We start from the raw sequence: 24,754 nt of genomic DNA on the forward strand, positions 1-24,754 counted from the left end.
AGGCCATGACCTACACGACATCCACGACTTAGGGTGGTGATGCAAGCCACGATCTTAGTCCAAGATATAAATGGAACTTAGATCTGATATGAGAAGGTTAAGCTCTCTAGAGAAAAACACCATATAGCAAATAGCAAGTTTGTATTTGTAAGCTGTAGAAAACAGATCAAGCAATACAATCTTGCCCTCCCTTTTTCCCGTGGACGTAGATTTACTTCAGTAAATCGAACCACGTAAATTCTTTGTGTCTGTATTTTCATTCTCTACCAGCATTTGCTAACATCAAAAATTCGCGGATCCATCATTTATCATATTTATAATTTCATAAATAAAAACTATGTCAAACTACTAAATCATATAAAACGCACTGTCTTTCTAAGACATATGGTTAATTTAAAATCAATCGACTAATCAAATCATCTTCTTCATTTTTACAAAGACTAAATCATCATATCTATATGTGAGTGTGTGTGTGTGTGTGTTAAAGAGAGACAATGAACATGCTTAGAAGACTGTCATCATCTTTATATAACTGCCACTTGAAGTATTAACAGTCTCATCGACTCATTCACATCACCATATATATCATTTGCTCTTTTGCCATCTTGCTTTTATAATTATTCAGGCTGAATTAATGCATGCGTTGATTCGGGATTTCTGATTTGGGGTGCGATAAATAATTACATAATCGGTCAGCAACAACAGTGTGGGAGTGTGATGTCGGCTTTCTTTTTCTTTTATTGAATTAATAACTCTTGTGAATAAATAGACTATGGATATGGATATGGATATCGATGATAGGTTGTGAAAGTGTGAATGAATGAGGTATAAAGTTTGAAAATTCAATAATGAACTTGTACATTAAACTTGAAGACCCGTGATTTGATTTATAATAAATAAATCATTAATTATAAATACTAAAAAGATATCCATATATTGTACCTTTGTTCCCATATAGACCCGCCACTAATCTCCACCTCTCTAACTAAATTTTATACACCAATTAGTCTTCGAAATAATAACACCAAAATCTTAACATCATGTACATTTATGTATATTTGTTACTATTTACATAACATTTAAATTGTTCAATCAAAATACCATGCACTTTCTATTTATTTTTTTGGAAAACTCCAAATTAAACACACCAAATACTATTCGGGCATCCACAACAGGGATCAACGAACCGGATTCGGGTGTACAAGGTGTGGGTTGGCGTTTTGGAGGGCGCGTCGATCCGGGGTGCCGTGCGACAAATCCGTTGTGGATGCTCTTATACTTCAAAAATCCTATAATGATGGAAGTAAGGGAAAATTTGTTGGGCCCAATTATTCATTTCAAGCTTAAAAGTTAAAACGATCGTTTTTGGGCCCAGTTATTCATCCAAACAATGTTTATTGGGCCCAAGGGAAAACATTACTGTACTATAAAAACGTTCTGTAAAATGAGTTTCATACTCTTCTCCTCTCGTAATCTCCTCTCTTCTCCTCTTTTCTCGCTTTCACAATCCTCAGCTCAGCATTCCGTCGGCTTAATCTAATTTCTCTGTCGAAAAAAGGTAAGTTTAATTTCACCAATACGAGCTCTAGTTTTGGACTCTCAAATTCGTTCACTTTCCCGATCGTTTCTTATTGTGTTGTGCAAAACAAAGCTAATTCTCGAGAATGTGTTCTGATTTGTGAAAAAAATGCAGTAGATTGTTATGATTTGTCATTTTTAGAGCTAACTGTATCTGATTTCTGGCGTTATTTCTTATTTGTACATGGAATTGACTAACTAATTTGTTTTAAAATGCAGCTTTTATACTGATGTTGAGGATTAGCATCTTCTGCAGTCAAGTCAAATTATGAGTTCTTATTCACAATTACTAGTTCTAGAAAACGATTTTGCTTGTAAAGATTAGTATATTGAAGGGAATATGTTACAAATTACTAGTATCTATAAATGTATATAGACTATTTTTGGTGGACGAACCAAAATGTCAAAAAAAGTGGAGCTACTGGTATGAGATAACATCAATTACTCCTTCCGACAAAATTCGTACATTCATTGGGTGTTCGGTTGGCAAGATTAAATCTCATGATTAAATATGTATCATGTTTGGTTCATAAGATTAAACCCTTCAACTTAATCCTAGATAGATAGTCTCATGATAAGTAGTCATAGCCTCCCCCCTCCAACTAAAATAATCCCACAACTTAATCCTAGATGGATAGTCTCATGATATTAGTCATGGCAACCGAACGCCACCTCAATGTACAAATTAGGATCTATAAATTGAAAGAGACTAATTTTCGTGGATAGTATCAAAATGACAAATTCTGATCAGGAGATTTATATTTGTTGATGCTATGCTGTTTTATCAAGTAAGTAATGCTGCTGTCACATCCAACCTAGGCTCATTTGTAGATGAAGAAGGGAATTGAAATGTTCATGTATCTTGTGATCTGACTTCCCTAGTAGCAAAGTTTGGTTTACCTACATATTCCTAGCAATATCATTTATAGCTTTATTTATCTGTCTTTCTTGGTACTAATTTATTTGAGTCTTGTGCTGTTTATAAAAGAGATTCGTTTTATGTTTAAATTATTCCATGACACGCTAGCATAGGGTGACTCTTCTGATCTTAGCTTTTGTTGATTGAGCTGAACACTATTCGACGATTTATTATGTTTTCAGCTGCGCGGTAGAAATCTGTCTTGACTATTGATTTTTTGCTGATTCTATTGGTGCAACATTAGGTGCTGGGCTGTCGTTTTCTTTTTGGTTGTGCATCTCAATGTTTATTCTCTGTTTATCACTGCTATGAATTTGCTCTAAGATGAAGTAGATGATTGTGGATATTTTGAATGATCCATCTGCATATAGAGATTTACAAACTGAAATCTTGCGCAGCATAGCACAGAACATGAAAGGGGGGAGGAAGAATCTCAAGAGAGCAGTCGAGGAAGAGATGATGGCACTTCAACACGGGCAAAACATAATGCAGGTTGTCGATTTGAGGGGTTCTAATCTTATTGAGGTACAGATTCTCTCTAATCCTGTCTTTACTTCTCAGATTGAATGTTAGTATTTATTATACTGTACTGATTAGCTCCATCTCCCAAGGTAATGGATGCAAAAGGGCAACATCTACTCGCAATATTCCCCGCGAAGTTCCAGAAAAGCATGTGGATCAAACGAGGGAACTTTGTGGTTGTCGACGAAAGTGGGAGAGAGGAGGCCATCGAATCCGGTAGAAGAATGTTCGAGCGATGATGATGAGGGGCTTCCGCCTCTGGAAGCGAACACAAACAGAGTAAACCCTCTGCTGTTGCATTCGGATACAGAAACCACATCTGACGATTCTGATATTGAAGAATGATATTCTTGGATTATCCATTTCTTTATTTAAAACAAACTTAATTATGTATGTGAAAAATTTTGTCACATGAAATTGTATCTCAACTAGATTTCTCATTTCTGCAAAGTGGATACAAGATTTGATGCAGCAAAAGCAGCAGAGCCACCAACTATAGAGAGAAGAGCAACCGCCACCTGAAGGCCGATTTCCCAAGGGTAGTCCTCCGGCACAAGGAACACGAATGCCGGCCCCAAAGCCAGCAAGAACAAGCTCAGGTTGAGCAGTCCGGTCGCGGTCCCGGGGTCCGTGGCGGCCGAGAGCACCCCGAGCCCCTCTGCCTTCGAGAGGAGGCCGAGCCTCTCGATCGCCGACAGCGACAGCCCGGACTTCTCGGCCGCCGACAGCAGTCCCGCCCTCTCTGCCTTGCTCAGGAGGCGCAGCTGCTCGACCCGCGACAGCAGCTTCGGCTTTGATGCCGCCGTGCCCTGCATTACTGTTAGATTAGACCACACATCCAACACACATTATGTCAAACAAGAGGGGGAGAGATTTACTTTTTTAGAGGTTACAGTTTTGGAAGCCATGGATTTGATGAGAAGAGGTGAATATAGTTTGGCAGAGGAAGCCATCATCATCTTCATCATCACCATTTATCTTTTCCTTCCTTTTTTTTCTCTCAACCAAATGAATCTTCATATTTATCAATTTCAGTGGTTCAAAATGAGCAGCTGGTGCTACAAATAAAATTTATTCCACGTGGCATTATTTCATTCGTTGATTTCATATTTCTATCCTCTTTGTAAAGAGTGGAAATCTGGGCTGTAGTGTTTTAATGGGCCCAGTCCGATATCGTCCGATTCGATATTTTTTGAAATGCTTTTTTACTAATTTCTTCTTTCCTTTTTCATTTTGAGCTTATAGTTTTCAACCTTTGCACCATCTATTAAAAATTGTAAATATTTACAATATAACGTAATTTTCATCCATCTTTAACCAAATAATCAGGGTTTCGATCTCTGTCTTTGTGCACGAAACATACAAAATACTCATAGTCTGTCAATGGATACTTTTGGTATAATGTATGATTTGACAATTTAGAGTTTTTTTTAATAAAAATGAATATACATACAACAAATTATGTGTGCAATTTATATTTTTGTTCAAAATACGTGCTTTAATACTAAATACGTGCTTTAATAGGAATAGTTTTGAAATATAAAAAATTACATTCAATTTTGTTTACAGTTATTGATGGATCTAAGTATGACCAAATACTTAATTTAAGATTCGTAAAATCTTATTAGTCGTTTAGTTATATTTTCAAAACGATCTTGGTTTAGTTTGTGGGTCATTTTAAATTCTGAAATTTTGTGCTCACCACACTTTTAACAAGTGAAAAAAAACTACTCCATTTTTGAATTTTAAAATATATACTACATTATTTAACTGTAAAAAATATTTTATGTGTGACACATGTTTACTAGTACAAATATATCAGAAACGTCAATCCTGGTACGGTAAAATTGATTAAGACAATTTTATTCTTCATTTTTATGAATATTTGTACTTCTAAAATTGAGAATCACACTTACTCCTATTTGATAATTACTAGTATCAGATTTCACTGAATAATGACTCATTACTTTATCGAATTACTACAAATCTACTTTTTTCCCACCTTTTATCTCTTCGTCGGATTACAATATTAGTTGCATTATTTATTTACTTTTCATATTTTTTGCAGCTTACTTTTAATTATTTCTTATTTATAATTGTGAATTAAATTAATATATGAATAAATAAAAATGCTAAAAATTAACTAAAAAATGCATATTTAAAAGATACTAATAATTAATTCTCCTTCTGTCCCAGTCTAAGTGAAACGTTTTCCTTTTTGTTATGTCCCAACCTGAGTGAGACGTTTCCTTTTTTTTGCAAGAATCAACTCACTCCTCTTTCATACTTTATCATTTTATCTCTCTTACTTTATTCTCTCTTTCTCTTTCTTACTTTATCATCTCTCTTACTTTTTTCTCTATTTCTCTTTCTTACTTTAATTCACTAAACATCTCTACTTAAATTCTTGTGCCAAAATAGAAATGTCTTGCTTAGGCCGGGACGGGGGGAGTACAAACATAAACTACTTAATTAAAGCTTAAAAAATTTGACAATATGTGTATTTATAAATGAAAAATAAGAAGAAAAAAAATTCAATTCAAATAAATTTTTTTGAATTATTAAATTATGTCACGTGGTATGCTTTGATTGTACAAAGCTCGTGCTCAACGACCTGCAACTTCGATAGAGCGGGCCGATGCGTAATTTAGAGCATAGACTAACATACTGGTGTAAGTGTTGATGCTCTAAATACCACCATTTAGGTAAGAAATACAAATTAATCCACATTTTAATATAGTTTTCTAATATATTTTTAAATAACTATTTCCGAAAATTAGAATATACAGCTTGTTTGCTTGAATTGGGAAGTTCATAACCCTTGAACCTCAAATGCGCATGACCCACAAACTTAATGTACGTTATTACAAACCATGCAATTTAATTGTTTGTTTCTACTATATATATATATATTGTGCTAACAAATGGTCAAAGCCACACAAAAGCATCAACACAACACTTAACTCAACAATAACGACAAACAACGAATATAGAAAGCGAAAGCTGATTGGTTCAAACACCAAACATGATCTAGATGTCATTCGGATCGTCGGTCATTCAAGTCATCGGTAAGTTGTTTCCCCAAGAGGAAAGAACGAAGACGTTAAAATCATCGCTGCTTTATCGACCATATGGACTACGAGATGGCATATAGCATGGTTATCTACAACTCATCAAACTCGCGGAATGAAATTCCCAACCAATTTAGGAAGCACGAAGAAGAGATGTTCCAACAATCGCAATAATAGTATCAAAGTCTACTAGAGAACTTGCAGCTGAAATTGATGTGTTGCATACTATATGACTCCTTATTGTAAAATACACATTGATAATCTTCAATTTCAGGAATATCGAAACAATCTATTTCTTGGTGTTGAGCTTTTCTTGAAGAATGAACCACAAATAGAGACACAAAACAACACACTCAACATGATTTTATTATGGAAGTGTTTAACTGTATTTTTTTCTCTCTATTTTACAATACTCAACAAATATAAGAATCACGTGTAACTTAAGAGGTGGGTCATCTTGAATAGAATATAGAAAATAGTAATTAAAATTCTTAATTACTAGTATTATTTAAAATATGATTGTTATTTTATCACAATTCTCTCTACATTCCCCAAATGAAAAAAAATTGTGACCTACATAGAAGAAATGTAAATGTTAAGTTGGTGACAGGCAAAGTGGGCCTAGAGTGCCCTCTCCCATAATCCCATTTGTACAAAAGCATTAAAATGCATGATTAAACCATATAAATTTTGCTACCAACATTAGCTAGGACAATATATATGACTGTCACATTACAAATGTGTAACGCATTAAAATAAATGTTGCAAATATTGAGCAGACAAATGATATGTCGACAACATAAAAAAAGTACACACTTTCACGTGAAATTTAGTCAATGGACCCAACACTATACGACTAAGAAAGGAAGGTATCATTTAAATACATGATAACTAAATTGGTCACCCAGTTAAATCCAACCCATACTTTCTTCACTTTTCTTGTTTCAATTTTGTACTCCATATATTAAATTGTCATAAAAAAGTCATGAATTTTTTGCCTTGATTATCATTTTCGACATGTTGTGCAAATTATTGTGATCATTGTAATACCTTTTTGTGGAGCTTTTAGTGATATAGGCATGCTCAAATATTTTTGGTGATAATAAAGTTCTATTAATGATATATTAGGTTAGGTTGGAAAAGTAAAGTATATTGTGTCTATTTTGCGAAAAAACGCATGTTGATCGCTAAACACAGTATACAACAACAAATACGAACAGAAAAGATGATGAAGTGCAATTTAGTTGATAAGAAGATTCTCATCCCCCAAATAGATCGTGATTCTAGTTATCACAGAGGTAATTGTGAAATTATTATTAATAATCTTTAATGCAAACAAAGACGACCAGAATAGAAAGCGCGGGGAAGGAAAAGTCGAGAGGCACCCGAGATTGGACCACATTCGCGAAGAGTTGGGGTAGAGTTGCCGTAGCGAGGATGGGATCGTTCGACTTCTATACTCCACATGTATCAGTTTATTTTCCTGACTTTCTCACCAAACACATTTATGGTGGTTATATTGACCTTTTAATTTCTATTTTTCGAATGAAATGAAAAAAAAATGCATTTGCAATCGACATATAAAGATCTATTTACGTGCTAGCATTTTCGTACCAAAATGCTGTGCCCAATTTGAATAAGCAAACAATAATAATAAGTAATAGTCGATCCAACAATGCAACTTTGGTAGATACTAGAAATAAACTGCAAACGACATTAACAAATTAATTAAAGGGAATATTATGTTTATTAATCATCTCTAATTGATAGATAACCTACAAGGATCCTTTGGTGGACTTAATCTATTAACAATTTCAAGACTTAATGCAGTTATTTTATTAATTATAATTTATATATTATAATTACTACTACTATTGCTGTAGATAAATATTAAGATTATTACCTCATCTGTGTCAGCGTGCTTAAGGTTTAGCCGTGCGATGACTAAGCATGCACTTCATGACATTTTTTATTTTTCTTATTTGTTTCAGAAATTAAATTAGTTATGTGTTTTTTAACATTCTTAAACTAAATTTAACTAATTATTTTATTAATTAATTATGTATTTTTATTGTTTTTCATTTTGTGTTTTTTGTTATTTATTTTTAAAATTTTAATTATGGAGTAAGTTTTAGTAGTTTAAATGAAGTTATTAATTTATGTTTTATTCACAACTTAGAAGATTATTTCATTTTTGGTATTAATCGACCAAGGACAATAGATGTTAATCACCACATTGTACAATTCACAACTAATTACGGACTCATTATGTATGACTAAACTAGGACAGTCTATATAACCAACTAACATTAAGTAATCATTAATACTGTAATCTCTCACTACCTAAATGAAAATTCCAAATGTATGTACACACACTTAGATATATAGTCATGAAGTTATAAATCTAATTATTTTTCGTTGATTTCACATGAACATTATAGGTCGAATTCAAGATATAAAAATGCATAACAAAATTAAATTTACTAATTAAATCAAAAGGAGTTTTCAACGTAATTAATGTCGTTTGTCAACTGTAATCAATAACTAATTAAACTGTAATCAATAACTAATTAAAACCAAATTGCTATGGGCATACCACAAAATATATTTTCAAGAGAAACACTCTGGTCCGCGCACCCTCCTTTCCGATCCTTTTTCCCCTCCTACACGGTTTCAATCCGATTGCCGTCTCCTCCCACCGCCTTCGTTTGCAAAATGCATGAGCTCAATGTGCGCACGCACATTAGGGTTCGTTTCGTCCCAATTTTTAAACATCAAAATATCGTTGAAATAATTTTTCTAGCATCAAACGGACGTTGTTCTTATGCCTAAGTAGGAAATGTATTTCCATTTAATCTACAAAGTAAATCGGAATATCCACATCGATTGAATTCAGACATTTTACATTAGTGTTGGCGTAGTGAGTTTGAAAGAAACTAAAACAGTCCATGATCAAGAGTCAATAGATCCAACCTCTTTGTCGGCCGTACATGTGTTTCAACCTCAATACATTTCCTTTTCTTACTACGTTTATGTCTCTCTAATTTTCATATAAATATAGTTGCTCTCTCCTTGTCATTATCATCTTAAAAATATACATGTACATACATATAATATTAAAGTGCTAAACAATTCTTAGTATTCATTCGTTTATATTTGTGATTACTTAGTACTACGACATTTGTAACCCGTGCCCAAAGATTAAATTAATTTTGCAATTCAATCCCAAAAATTTAATGATAATTAGTCCCTATGCCTAATGCTATAAGCATACCACAAAAGGTAATTAGTAGTATCATTGAGAACTTTCACGACTTTCTTTTGAGCATTATCATTATTCTTCTCTCTCAAGTAAATTTCCCAAAATCATGATGTTAACCAATCAAAATCGAAAAAGATAATCGTAATAAATTATTTATAGATTTCAGTATTAATTAAAAATGGATTACAAAAAGTCAGAGAAATACTTGTGCGACCGTACAGAGCTCACGTGGCCGTACCGTACGGAGACGAAGTCGCATGAAATGGAAGTACGACACGTGGACCAAACGCATGTCCTCAGCCAATCAGAGAGAGACAGCAATTTCCTAAAACCACCTCCGGTTTTCGAAAACCGCCGTCGTCTACATCTGAGTACTGTTCTCTCAAATATTCCAAAACCCACACAACACACACTAACCTATGCATATATACATATACGTACAAATACAAACAAAGTACATTTCGGTTTATGTGTATAATTCATGAGAGAGATTAACAGTAAAATTGGAGGAAAATTCATAAATTTTGTCAATCTTTTGTTTGTCTCAAAAGTTAAAAATTAGCTGTAAACATAATTAGGTCAGATTTGAATGAAATGGTATCTAATTAGGTCAAATTTGAATGAAATGGTATCTAATGTGACATCTAAAAATTCTACGAGGTTAAGATTGTTCGTGAATTCTTATCTTTTTTCTCCACACATTGCCAGTAACTCAACAACGTCATCAATTTGATACATGTTTACGAATACCAGAAATACATACTCTGTAAGAAAGTGACATAAAAAGTTAGTGATACACCGGTCTCATCCTCTTCTATATATTTATGTTCAATAAAATATGAATGAGTTATTAGAAAGGTAAGATTCACTTACTAAATAGGAATGTAAGATCCAAAATGCTCAAGCCATAAAAGGGCGAGCACGCACCAAAGAAGATCACATAGGCACCAAAAAATTCACGAAAAACAAGCAAAACAAACCAGGCTAAAGACAACACCTACGAACCTATTACACTTAAATACGAGACATGTAATGACAGACAGAGCGAAAATGAAATACGAGACACATATCCATATATTCATAATTTGTCGGCCAAATCATAATTTGACCAAAATTAACAAAAAAAATTTCTATATATCATTCATAGATACACACACATATACACACAAAAAATGCTCCTCCTAAAAGGTACCGAGAGAGACACACCAACAAACAAGTGCATCCTATTTACACACATATATGTATACACTCATGTGTGTGTAATTTTATGAGAAAAAGATTTTAACTATAATGAAATTATACATGTATGTATATGTCTCCTTTTTTACTAAAATGAGTGAGGAAAAAAAATATCTGAGTGGTGGGGAGTGCGACAGAGCATGTACATGGAAACGGTAAAAACGAGAGCAACTCCTCCTCATCATCATCTTCCCCATATATATATCATCCACATATATATACATAAGTAGGTCACGCTTTTTCCCCCTCTTTTCCTACGCACACACATACACACACTCAGAGTGAGAGAGAAATGGGGAGAGGGAGAGTGCAGCTGAAGCGAATCGAGAACAAAATCAATCGGCAGGTCACCTTCTCAAAGCGGCGATCGGGATTATTGAAGAAGGCGCATGAGATCTCGATCCTCTGCGACGCCGATGTCGGATTAATCGTCTTCTCCACCAGGGGCAAGCTCTTCGAATATGCTACTGATTCGTGGTATGAATTTTCTTCGATTTTTGGGGTTTTCGATCGATTGATTTGAGTTTTGGATGTGTTTCTCTCTCGCACACACATGTTTCGATCGATTGTTTGAGTTTTAGCTGATTTTGATTATCCTTTCTCTTTTTGCAGTGTGTTTCTCTCTCACACACATATTTTTCAAATTTTGGGGTTTTCGATCGATTGTTTGAGTTTTAGGTGATTTTAATTAGTTTTTTTGTCTCTCTCACACACACTTTTGGGGTTTTCGATCGATTGTTTCTGTTTTTAACTGATTTTTTAAATATATTTAAGTTTGTTTCCTTCGTGTTTATGAGATTTTTCTCTCTCTCACCCACAAGAGTTTTTTATGCTGTTGGTTTCTCACACAAATTTATATATATGTATGCAATTTTATGCATCTAAAGGGAAATTATTGAAAAAATTGTTGTGAATCATAATTCTAGCTACCTTGTTTTGCTGTTTTCTGTAATTTGTTTGGTTTTGGAAGTTGATTTAGGATATTTATATAATTGAAAGTTTTGTTGGAAGGTATCCACAGTAAAGTTTGTGTGTGTGTTTTTATGTAAGTATATATAATCAAATACTGAGTTTCTGATTGATACAAAGCAGACTGTATTTTCATGCAAAACTTTCATTTCATTTTTTTTTGTGTCCTTTTCTTTTACTCCTATATATTCAGTTTTTTTAAAAAAACACACATTATTACATCTTAAAATTCAAGCTTTGTATGGTTTATTGGGATATATAGTACTCCAGTATCTTTGTTTGGTTTATTGGTGTATATTAAGGTCCAACCATTTACATCAAACTCAAACCTATTTTTGAGTATATGTCACACCAAAAAGTTATTTTACTCTAACTATTTACACTAAAATCAAATTTACACAATTTTTGAGTTTTTGTCTCACAAAATATTTGCAGTAACACCAAATTTGGTGTTAATCCATAGAAAAACCCAAAAATGAGTTTGAGTTTGGTGTATGGTTGGAGAAATTTCCTACATCAAAACTCATTTTTGGTATATGGTTGGAGGTGGTCTTAGTAAAAATATTTGAAGGAATTTTAGCCAAGCATAACAAGTATAGATATTTATTTATCTTGGGTTTGAGAAATTCAAAACAACAAATTAAACCATGTTTATTTTGCTTAATACATGGTTTTTTTTTAAAAATGCACTTTGAATTTACTAGTACTTGACTTCACTTATGTTTTAAGAATGAATTAAATTGTTTCTAAAATACTAAATTTATATGAATATTAGAGAAGCCATGTATACTAAATTATAAGTATAATACTACCAGATTTTGTATATACAGATTCTTTACTATAGAAATAATAATTAGCATGAGATAATATTTTATATTTTTTAATTAAAAATTAGTTTAAATTCACTTTGTTTTTTCCTGCAACAATCAAATATCCATTTTTTTTAGTTTAACTTGACTTTTTTTTGTTGCTCTTTAATGTTTCTTTGCCAAATAGGTGAACTTGAATTTAGAGTTTCTATCTATAATGAACTAAAAAAAGTACAATATGAGTTTTAGATGTACATATTTTTTACACTCAGACTTGCAATTTACTTTCTACTTTGGATTTTTTAAGTAATAAAGAAAGTAGTACTCCTGTATAACGAATTGTTTATTGCTCGATAATAATTTGAAATTATAACGTGATTGTAATTATGTGAATTACTAAGATACTCTTAATATACTTTGAGTGAATATTTTAAGTTTTTATTAGTTGTTATATCAAACTACTACTTGGTAGTAAATTGGAATTCATCTTTGAACTTATTTATAATGAGTATTTATTTTATTACTTCACATTGAAAGTGATCTACTTCTAACTTCTATGAGTGAAGCTTTGATGCAATAATTTTATTAATGCAATAAATATACATGAATGATGCAAGATGCTACTAGCTGTTTTTTTTGTGTTGCACTATGCTTAATAAAGTTGTGATTTAATTGCAAAAAATAATTCTCTTTTGTAAACAAATTACGTATATTATTATTTAAAAAAATTAATATTTTGGCTCTAATCCTAACTCTTGTTTTAATTGGCTGCAGCATGGAAAGGATCCTTGAAAGATATGAAAGATGTTCATATGCTGAAAGGCAGCTAAAAGAGCCCGACTTTGAATCACCGGTATGGATAAACCTAAATTATCATTGCATTATTGAAAAACGAATTGTTACATTCTTAAAAATAGCATTATGTTTATGCATAAATACTAGAATTGCTTTTCTACAATCTATAAATTTAGTTTTTCATATTAATAATGTTATGATAAATATCGTGTTTGTGCATCATTCATGAGCATTGCTCTCGTTTAGTGTAAATTAGGTATCCACCATAGACCGATTCGTTCATTATACATATCTATGTTGCATATTTTACATGAGTAGCATCCGTAAGCACCACTCTCAGTTACATTGGCATTGCCTATTTTGTTTTATACATTTAGTTTGATTCAAATACCTTATAATTCTATATTTTTTTAATTATTTATTTGAAGTTATAGGTAAAATGAACATATTAATCTTTAACTTGTAAGTAATTTGTAAATAAAAAAATACATATGTAAATAAAATAAATAATAAATAACGCGAATTAAAATGGTCAGATGATGTGTGGATTATAACATTTCTCTATTTATAATGTGACATATGGTATATATTATATATATAAACTTTGATTTTGATAGGTAAGCTGGACTTTGGAGCATGCTAAGCTTAAGGGTAGGGTGGAAGTTCTGCAGAGAAACCAGAGGTGGGTCATAACATACATATATTGGTTTATTAATTATAATGTACATCTAAACATAATCAATTTTATTATATTTATTTACTTATTTGAGGCATTATATGGGAGAAGATCTGGACTCTCTAAGCATGAAAGAGCTGCAAAACTTGGAACATCAACTTGATGTTTCTCTTAAACACATCCGTACTCGAAAGGTAAATTTTCAGCCTTTTTTGTTTCTAAAAATGAAAACTAAATTCAAATCATATGATGAAAAATAGATACTTTGATATTTCAAGAAGGGAATAATGACATAATTATGAAAGATAATTTTTGCTATATATTCCATATGTGTTTCTTGTTTGTAATTGTAACCAAACACTGAAATTGCAAGTGATATTTGAGTACAAGGATACTTAATTTATTTTCTTATATAAGTATATAAATATTAATATTTTATCAGATATATTGGAATATTGGCAATATTAATCCATCATATGATAAAGATTATTAAATTATATTCTGTATAATGTAAATTCTTAAACTTTCATTATAATACAGGCTTAAGTTTTATTTGATGGAATTGTGATATTAATTACATATACCACTTAGAAGGTCTTTGTGCAAATTCTTATAGATTAGAAAGAATAGTAAATAATGGGTATCTCTCTCAATTACAAGGATTATTTGAAAATTCTAAAGGATTAATTGTTTACTTTTAAGGATTATTTGAATAGATAAAAATTGTATGGTAATTTTGGAATATCTCAAGGCTTTTAATTGCAACTGTTATTATTTGAATTAATTTTACTTATATATAGTCTGTATTTCATTAAGAATACATAATTAAAAATCTAATAAAGAAAAAAAATCAATTATTTATTTGATTAAATGTGAAAAGTAGCTTCCCCTAGTAGCTAAATCATCAACATGAAAATAAGATCATTAGGCCATCCACAATGGGGCGGACGATAGCGCACCCGATGCATCAGGCACGCTATCATCAGCCATTGTGGCACCGGACGACGGACGATGCGTCGTCCGCGCCCGACGCTTAGTCTGCGGACGAAGCGCGGACGATAGGGCATCGTCCGCATCATCGTCCGCCCACTGTGGGCGACGCGGACGATGCAACGCGTTTTATTTTTTTTTTTTTTTTAAATTCAAAAATTTTGTTATATATATACCCCAGCTTCACTTTTCATTTGTAACTTTTCGATTAACTTTTAAACTCTCAAATTACGCTATAAAATGGATTCCGGTGGATACTCAAGTCCTAGTAGCCCGATGTTTGGAGATGGCGCACGGTGGTCGGGTACACAACCTGGCGAATATCGATCGTTCGACGCCAACACGCAGTACGATCTGGACTTCAGTACGGATTCGTATGGTCTCTCCGACATGGAGCCGTCTCCAACTCGCCCTGCCGCCGCTTCCCGTCGCACCGCCGACGCCAGAAAGAAGCGGACCAAGAACCGGGCGCACAAGTTGTCACCTCCGACAACTTGTGAAGAGTACGCCCCTGGTTGTACGAACTACCAGCCGGATGAAACCCTCGTCTTGGTGAGGTGTTGGATGGATATAACGGAGGGCCCGATATTCGCGAACAACCAGAAGCAGCTCGTGTACTGGGAGCGCATCGTCGAGCGCTACAATCTGGCGAAGCCGCCGAGCGCGTACAAGCGCCAGCAGGAGCAGCTCCGCAAGCACTGAGATCAGGTGAAGAAGCAAGTCAACCTGTTCGCGGCGGAGTACGAGAAGTGCTCGAGGGATCAGGGAAGTGGCGAGAGCTTGAGCGACGTGCGCGATAGATCGCTGTTGTCGTACCAGTCCATGTACGGCGACTTCAAGTTGAAACATTTCAACTTCTGGGCGCTCTTGAGGGACAACAGAAGTTCCAAGGCGGAATGTTGCACACCGATGCGGCGAAGAGGACAAAGACCACCGACACTGGTGGTTACACGACCAGCGAAAGCGGAACTCGTCCGGTGGACCTCAACCAGACGTGCACGGAGGAAGAGAGTTCCGGCACACCGATGTCCTCCCGGCGGCATCCCATAGGCGTCAAGGCTGCGAAGAACAAGGGGAAGGTGAAGGCGGCATCCTCCTCGGCCGCCGCCCCCCGATCGCCGATCTCGACCCCGACCCCGGCGACGATCCAGGCGACACTTGCCTACGCGGATTTGGCAACGGCTTCGATGGCGCGGACGTTGTTGGATACGCACAACGCCCTTATGAAGTGTACGGATCTGGCCCAAGCCGAGCGCCTCCAGAGGTTGAGCGATGAGTTGAGCCGGAAGTTAGGGCTTTTGTACGATAGTCATTTTTTTATTTCTAACTCGTGTAACTTTTTTTTAAATCAATGATTTTTTTGCCGTTCTTTTAGTTAATCGTTGTGTTTTTTAATAAGTTTGCATTTATATATTTGAAAATATTTAAATTAAATAACAAAATAATAGTAAAATGCTTAGGGCGTGCCATAGGCCGCCCCACTGCAGGTGAAAGGGCAGTAGGATAAAATGCTGACGTGGCGGTACATAGGACTGGCTTTAGGGCGCTTTATGTCGCCCCATTGTGGATGACCTTATTTGGTAGAGAAAATGAAAGAGGACATAAGAGTGTCCACAATGGTGGCTCTTGAAGGTCACCAAAGTTGGCTCGGCCACCAAATGTGGCTCTTCACAATGGTAAAACCTAAAAATAACAAGGGCCACGAAATGTGGCCCTCTCCAAAATTAAAATTAATTTTGTTTACTTTTTTAATGATATTTTTTAATTTAAGTACAATAAATTTTATTAAACTATAATTTATGATATTTATAACTTTAATTAAAATAAAATAATTTGGATTGTAAATAAAAAAAATTTCACAACCTAACCAAAAAAAAGTGTAACAAGAACTTCGTTGTATTATATTAATAAAATAGATTGAATTAAAATAGATTGGAAAGATTAGAGAGAGTGTTGTCTGAATTGGGGTAGAAAAATGGAGGAAAAATGGGGTGTTTGTAATAAAAAAAGAAGCTAAAAAAAATTTAAAATTCGGTGGCTGAGCCACGAAACGCGGCCCGCTGCAGTGGTGGGCCGCGCACCCCACGGCTCAGCCGCGTGAAGGCCGCGGCCGCGGCTCCCTCTCGGCCCTCAGCCACCGTTCTCGGCTCTCTGCAGTGGGGGCCGCGCACCCGAGCCACGGGCCGCGGCTCTCCCACTGTGGACATTCTAAATAGTTCCCTTGAAATTGGAATAAAGAACTACTAATACTGTATTTAACATTTATGATATGGATTAAAAAGTAAATACAGAATATTTGACATTAAAATTATAGTCATATCAAAGCTGTCAAAGAATGTATTTATGAGGTCAGGGTTATATGTCTAATCAAAGGCGTCAAGAATGGTTTTAAAAGTAAATGAAAAATCAAAAATGGGTGGCCACTTGTTGAAAAATCGTTTCGCGTGCTGAAACACAATGTCGCGCATCAGCCGCGTGCTTAGTGCATAAGCACACAAACGTGTGCTTACTTATCACAAGCTCACAACTAAGCACGCGACCACATATATTTTACTTTACTTTAATTATTTCTTATGCTTTATTTCTTCTTTCACTTATTTATTTTATAATTTTTGTTTTATTTTTTTTTCAATTCGACTCACTAAATTTTTAAATCTGGTATTACTACGCCTCAAATAAGACAGGATGAAGTATAAGTTATTTATTACTGTTATATGTTCCAAATTCTTACTTGCAGAACCAACTCATGAATGAGTCCATTTTAGAGCTCCAGAAAAAGGTAAGAAACGAATCCCTCTTTATTTGTCAGAGATAAAATCCATGCATGCTTTAATATTAAATGTTTAGATTTACATAAACAAAATTAATTCCTCAAGAGGGAATCTATTGAAATTATAAAAAAAAAACTGATTGTGTTTATTTATATTCAAAGGAAATTAGTATTTTCTACTAACTTTGGTCTTAATATTCACAAATTTTAAGATTAGTGTTAATTTTCCATGACTGGTGGTCATTCTTTGGCAGATCTATAGGACCTATTTTATCCTATTAGGCACATATTATTCAACTTCGAATTCAAAAACTAGGGCGTTAAAATAACGTCGTTTCATGTATTTTTAAACTAAATTATATAGATTTCACGGCTAGTCATGTAAGTTCAAAATTTGCTAAAATTAATTGTAGCTTAAATTACTTAAAATTTTTACATCAAGTTACTTTTTGTCTAGATATATATAGTAATGAAAATTGTCTCTAGCATTCATGTACAATAAATGTTTCTTGCCAACCAACCCAACTGAACTCATACATATGAAAGTAAAACCTCTCTTGACCAAAGAAAGAGATTCAAATGTAGAAGTTAATTTGAGGTAAAAAGTTTAATTCAAGTTTCATTCTATAATGCATGAATTTAATTAGTTTAAATGTCACATTCAATTTGACCAAAAGCTTATAATTTGTCTTTCACATACAATCACCTAATTCTCTGATGTATACCTGGATTGTCCAGGACAAGGCATTGCAGGAGCAAAACAACATCCTAGCCAAGAAGGTAATAAATATTCATTTGAGAGGCTTGTTTCGTACTTTAGTCGGTACTTTTCAACACAATTTCTTAATATCCGTATCCAAAAATTTTGATTCAAATTAGTTGTGACGTAGGGAATATTATGTATGGATGTATAGCTAGCTAGTCATTGTTTTTAGTGAAGTTTAGCCATTTTTGTTATCATGTATATACAGATAAAGGAGAGAGAGAAAGAGATGGCTGCGTCTGCGGCGGCAGCAACAGCGGCAACGACGGCGGCGATGGAGCAACAGCAAAACCATGACTTGAACTCTTCCGGTTTTGGTCTCTCACAGCATATGGGAACCTTGAACGTCAGGTAAATTCAATAAATGTTGTATACTATAAAGTCTATAACTTTATTTTAGAAAAAAATAAATAAATAGGGTTGGTCTAAAATATGGTTGTCACATTGATGAGCAGTCTAGGGTTCGTACCATATTACACTAGATTTTTTTGGAACTTAGAGCTATACCTGGAAACGTACGGTTAGGCACTTTTTTGTTTTATAAGTTGGGGGTGGGAATCAAATGCAATAAAATATGATCAAAATATTATAATAATAAAAAATATTCGAAATTTAATCACCACGAGTTTAGATTATTTTGGTTATATTTTTAGATAATTTTTCCTAAAAGTAGTTCTAAATATTTGGTATGATAAATTAAGTATATAATTATTTTTTGCTCTTACCTATTCAAACCCAATTTCGGGAGATGGATTGGCTAGATTTGCTTGTTGGCCTGCCTCTTCATGGTACCGAACCGTGTCTACACGGGTCGGACTACGTCCAGAGTGGCACGGGTCGGACTACGTCCAGAGTGGCCCAAAAGAAGTCTAGTTTGTTCGAAATTATAAAAAATTGGATTCTCAGATTAGGATTTAGAACGTCGACTAATTTATATTCTCTCAAAATTTGGATTCTAGATAAATATAAATTGGGCAACATTCGGATTTATTACTTTACAAGAATTAGGGGTGAGTCTGGAATTCGAAAATCTGATCATATCCAAACTGAAATTTAAATTTAGTTCGGCCTTTTTAGATTCTCGGTTCAGATCGAATCAAATTTTCAAAAATTTTGGATGTTCAAATCTAATATTTTATTATCCAAAGTAATTTAAATCCAAAATGTATTTTTTATTATTATAAACCTAACAAATATAAGTATTTATGTTGAAAAATTCATTTACTACTTTTTGGTTAAATTATTATGCAAAAGATCTTATTAATTAAATGGATCACCTAAATATATTTCTGAATAAACTTTAGAATACATAGCTCGTATCAATCTTTTTCCTGTGTCCGTTTGTATACACAGGAATGAGATTTACCCAATCGAAGGAGAAAACGGCGAAGCTACCGCAGGTGCGACACTACACAAAAATCAATTTTCAAATCCGATAATACCCTCGTGGATGCTACACCACATAGATGGATGAAAGAAATATAGAATGATAAGATGACCTGCATCGATCCATCTTATTTATGTACTTATAGTTGTGTTAATTATAATCCTAGGCTAAACTAGGAAAACAAATGAGAGTGATATTAATTTAATTAAATGTATTTATTAAGGTCGATACCTTATTATATGTGTGGTATAATGTGTATAGAATTGAATGGTTAAGAACTTAAGACATGTGTGTGTAGAAATGTTTTTGATAAACTATTTCTTTCCCTTGGGCCCACTTATTTAATTTAATTTTGGAATATGTAAATTATCTTTGAACATTTGCATCCTTATCTCCAAAAAGGGAAAGAATTTAAAATAAAGATTTGAAAATTGATCAATAATCCTTGATTAAATTGATCTCTTGGTTGAAATTTAAGGGTTTAACTGTAGCTCTTGATTGAGTGATTAAATTAGGGGAAATGAAATTGTCTAATTAATCTGTTAGCTATTACTAGTATTTGTTTGTGTAGTAACTACATTTAGTTTTGTCTTTGTTAGGTAGGGAAGTAAGTTTAACCCGGATCTAATGGGCTGGTTTTATTAGCCTGCTAAAATTAGAGGGTTAGGCTGCACAATAATAAGATTTTTAACTTATTTTTCATTTTTTATGTGTCGCACTCTTTCATTTGAATCATTCTTCTACATTTTTTTTTCTTTTTTTCCTCTCTGAAATATATACCTACATAAAAGAGAACAAAATTTATAATTATTCCAAACTAAAAGAAAAGAACAAATACAAATTTTCTATATAAATAAGTGCTTATGAATTAATTATATTTCCTTGTTTGATACATTTTCTTATATTCATCTTTTTTTTCATTTTTTATATATAATTTGTGCTAAGTATATTTATTTATAATGTTGATTTTGTTAAGGATGGAGTATTATTTATAAGAAATATATAATTTTTGTAATTAACAAATAAATATAATTTTAATTAGTACGGAGAAGTTTGTAGCCGATTAGCCCGTAATCCGAGTAAAGTTGGTCTGAAATTCGCTAGGCTTGCTCGATTGACATTCATATAAACTTTTTCATTTTCATTTACCTATTTCAACTATACCTTGTTTTCACACATCACTATAAAGTGAGACCTCTTACATTGTCGAAAGGGAGGAACAATTATGACTATCTACTTCTACAATTGTATGCATGATACTCCATATTAACAAATTGTGTGAGGCTTGATGTAAATGTGTGCAAACACTCTAGACTTCATTTAAATTACACACATGCAGAATTTGACAGTAAGTTATTGAATTTATTATTAAATTTATCACGTACACCATTACTAAATTATTCAATAATTTAGCGTAGAAATAGCTGTAAGATTTGAATGTAGACAAGATCATCTTTTCTAGAGCGAAAAAGTTGGTACCAAAAAGACAATAATGCAATGATATTTCCATCAATAGACTTAATAAATTTCCATACATTTCGGGTAAAATGAGGAGAAAGTTTTCCAACACTACAAAATAATTGGAAAGTTATTTTTTTGCTAAGTCACTGATTTCCAAAAGGGAAAATGTGTGATGTCATTTGTTATGTCTGTTGAAATTAAAAATAAAAATATAATTAGTTGATATTGTTTTTCCTTTATTAGTTAGTCTTTAGCACTTTTTCCTAGCCTATAAAAGGCATTTTATTGTAATTTGTAAGTAATTTTGGCAAAATGTAGTGATAAATGAAAATTTTCCCCTTCTTTCTCTTTTCCCTTTTGTCGATGGTTTTCCCTATTTCCATGGCAGTTATCTCCATCACCTTCAATGGAGTTTTCTTCATCCATTCCATTTCCCCAATTTCAACAGTATTTGATTTCTTTTTTTATTAGATTAATTTCTTCTATATTTAGTTAGGCAATAGCAATATTAAAACTGTTGCACTTAGAGAGCTCTGTTGTACATCAAGAGATTTTTCTATCGATATACTTTTTGAAGATTTTGAAATCTTATGTTCCATATATGACCATGCAAAAATGAATTTGGACCACCATTAATAATAAAAATTATCATTATATTAAGCATCGATTATCTGGCATTGATTTGTCTCATTAAGAAGTAAATCAGTCGATTAAAAAGTGGTAGATCATCTTGAATCGAAAGATTAATCAAGGGATAATAAAAGTGGTATCGAGTAGATCAATAGTCATTATCACGACAACGTACTTCCTTCATCCACTAAAAATAGACTTATATGCCGACGACACAAGTTTTAATGTGAAACTAGTAAAGTAAAAAAGAGGAGTAAAGTGAGTAAAGTACGAGAACAAAATTTCCCATTTTTGAAAAATTAGAATATTTTTCATGGACGCTAAAAAAAATGAAACTATTTTTCATAGACGGATAGAGTATGTCATTATAATTCTATAATTGTTACTACTGGTTAACCTAGAACAACCAACTTAATCTTTATTTTCTGATCCAAGAGGTTATAATTTGTCAAAAAAAAATAGTAAATCACATAAATTATCTATAATTAAAACCTTGGATATGTGAAATTAAATTTTATATTTTGAATATTTGTCATCTTTGCTTTTCGATGTGATTTGTGTCCCTTACCTTTCCAAATTCATTGTAATGCTTTATTACAACGAATTTTTCAAACACTACTTGCATAATCTAGTGAACTAAACCACACTATCACAATTCACAAATAAAGTTACTACATAATTTAAATCAACAATCACTTTAAGATCCCTGGAATCCTACTAAATAACTGGAATTTATTTCATCAAATTTGCAATAAAAAAGATAGGATTCAAGAAACAATAGTTACAATCATTACATACATCAAAATATATAGCCTTAATACTAAATGAAATACCAAGCTTGATTGGGACAAATGAAATACTAAATGAGTGATGACTATGTGCACGTCTACCCAACAATTAATTAGGTAACTCGACTTTGCTACAAAATTAAATTCGTTCTACATTATGTATGCAATTTCACACATCATTTAGCAAACCTTCGATAAGAGCAACAATGAATTTGTGCAAAATATTGTAGAAAATCAAAAAACAAATTGTAATCTTACTCATCTTCCTCGCACACGCACAAAGATTTTGTGTTTTACTACCTCTGTCCACGAAATATAGTATTGATAATTGATAGTGAATATCGAGCATTTTAAAGCCAAATTGATAAAATAAGAGAGGGATGATATAGAAAAAACAGATTATTTTTCGTGAATGGAGGTAGTTTTTAACATAAAATAATTAGTGTGTGAAAACATAGTTACCAACACAATTAATTATGTATATAAGACTAAAGGAGACTCTCCACACACAAGTTTGAGCAGAACAGAAACAGAAAAGAGTTGAGAGAGAGATGAACTAAACTGAGAGAGGAGAGGTACCTGGCTTCGGCATGGACCCTGCCGCGACGTGTACCCCTGCCCGTTCGCCATCTCAGCAGGACAAGAGAACCGCAAGCTTCATCGAAGCACAAGGTAAGACAGATTTGTTCAGTGAGTTCAGCTTCAACCCCGAAAACGAGTCTGGGAACAAGGTGATGGTCGTTGTCGATAAAAGCCGTGAAGCAAGAGTGGCGCTCGAGTATGCACTGTCCCAGGGGATCCAGAGAAACGACACGATTGTTCTGTTACATGTTGCCAGAATAAGTACGACACCGGGTATTTTTTTTCCTTCCAAATTGAACCTTAGACAGTGTTTAACTGAGCGATGAATATACCGTGTGCAGATGAGAATACGAACAGGGAGATTGATCCAAAGGTGTACGATCTTCTGAACACTAGCAAAAATATATGTCAACAAAAAAAACCTGAGGTAAGTGTAGAAAGTAAACCAAATGATTTTTTCACTCATGCAGTCAAGCTATTCAGATTATAATGATGAAATCTGCATTCGGTTCATTACACAAAAATGTATCAGACGCTGAAGCATTTACTCATAACCATAAGCTTCTTTCGTTCACAATGAAACAGGTGCGTGTGGTGATGACAGTCAGGGAAGGGGATGACATGGGGGCGACCATTGTTGAAGAAGCAAAACGGGAAAGGGTCTCGATTTTGGTTCTTGGACAAAGAAAGAAATCATTTCTAGGGCGGCTACGGATGATTTGGGCATGCAAGAGAAACGAGAGTGGGTTTGTTGACTACAGCATCCAGAATGCTGAATGTAAAACATTCTCAGTAAGAAGGAGAAACAGAAAAATCGGAGGATTTATTATTAATACCAAACATCTCAAGAACTTTTGGCTTCTGGCCTAGGATATCAGTACATTCATATTTGGAGCTTCAACGAAATACAGCGATATAAATCACCATGCTTGGAAAGAAGAAGATTTCAAGTGAAATGATTTAATTATACTAGGAATAAATTCAGCAGCAAATTATTGTTATGAAATATTAGGAACAAAATCAAGCATAAGTGTTGACTATGAAATATTGTAATGCATTATTTACTCCTAGTTTAAGTAGGATTTCATGGGATTGGAACTAATAATTAGGAATAAATTAGAATCAATAAATGATATATAAACTCCTATATATATTCTGTGGAGTATTGGAAGAAAGCATCAAAGAGGGATCAAGTAGTTGGTGGTGTAGAATCAAGGCCTCGGTGAGAGGATCATTTGGCTTCTCCAGAGAACTGGTTTCATTCATTTGTTTCAGTCTTTCAGGTTATTTTGTCGAATACTTAAGAGTGCAATACTCTGTATTCAGCTTCAATTTATATCGAGTCCAATTCTAAATCCAAGTTATTCTCTTCCTTCCTTCACTCAATATCACATTCATATTTGGAGCTTCAACGAATTATGTGTGCACCATAGAAGGAAAGAGCTTTTAATGCCAAATGCAACCAACTGTATAAAACAGAATGACAACTTATTTCATTTCATAGTGTACTATATTTCTGTCATATAATTTCCAAGGATGAACA

At 33.4% G+C, this 24,754-nt stretch overlaps 3 protein-coding genes and 1 pseudogene across 3 annotated transcripts; 3 read left to right on the forward strand and 1 right to left on the reverse strand.

The window, feature by feature from the left end:
• The first annotated feature begins 1,475 nt into the window (after positions 1-1,475).
• Positions 1,476-3,457, forward strand: LOC121780994 (annotated as a pseudogene).
• Positions 3,367-4,037, reverse strand: LOC121780993. The gene is made up of 2 exons (XM_042178663.1): positions 3,898-4,037; positions 3,367-3,828 (listed from the first exon to the last, which is right to left on the reverse strand). The coding sequence occupies exons 1-2, from the start codon at positions 3,991-3,993 to the stop codon at positions 3,457-3,459; spliced, it is 468 nt and encodes a 155-aa protein (XP_042034597.1). The 5' UTR covers positions 3,994-4,037; the 3' UTR covers positions 3,367-3,456.
• A 6,682-nt stretch (positions 4,038-10,719) lies between these two features.
• On the forward strand, positions 10,720-20,067 carry LOC121782515 (truncated transcription factor CAULIFLOWER A-like). The gene is made up of 8 exons (XM_042180382.1): positions 10,720-11,068; positions 13,144-13,222; positions 13,782-13,846; positions 13,935-14,034; positions 17,568-17,609; positions 18,339-18,380; positions 18,572-18,714; positions 19,717-20,067. The coding sequence occupies exons 1-8, from the start codon at positions 10,884-10,886 to the stop codon at positions 19,835-19,837; spliced, it is 777 nt and encodes a 258-aa protein (XP_042036316.1). The 5' UTR covers positions 10,720-10,883; the 3' UTR covers positions 19,838-20,067.
• Positions 20,068-22,691: 2,624 nt separating this feature from the next.
• Positions 22,692-24,434, forward strand: LOC121781800. The gene is made up of 3 exons (XM_042179496.1): positions 22,692-23,472; positions 23,553-23,638; positions 23,797-24,434. Exons 1-3 carry the CDS (start codon positions 23,220-23,222, stop codon positions 24,079-24,081), a joined length of 624 nt encoding a protein of 207 aa, XP_042035430.1. The 5' UTR covers positions 22,692-23,219; the 3' UTR covers positions 24,082-24,434.
• The last annotated feature ends 320 nt before the right edge of the window (positions 24,435-24,754 follow it).

The sequence above is a fragment of the Salvia splendens genome, chromosome 20 (assembly GCF_004379255.2).
Source record: "Salvia splendens isolate huo1 chromosome 20, SspV2, whole genome shotgun sequence".
Taxonomy (NCBI): domain Eukaryota; kingdom Viridiplantae; phylum Streptophyta; class Magnoliopsida; order Lamiales; family Lamiaceae; genus Salvia; species Salvia splendens.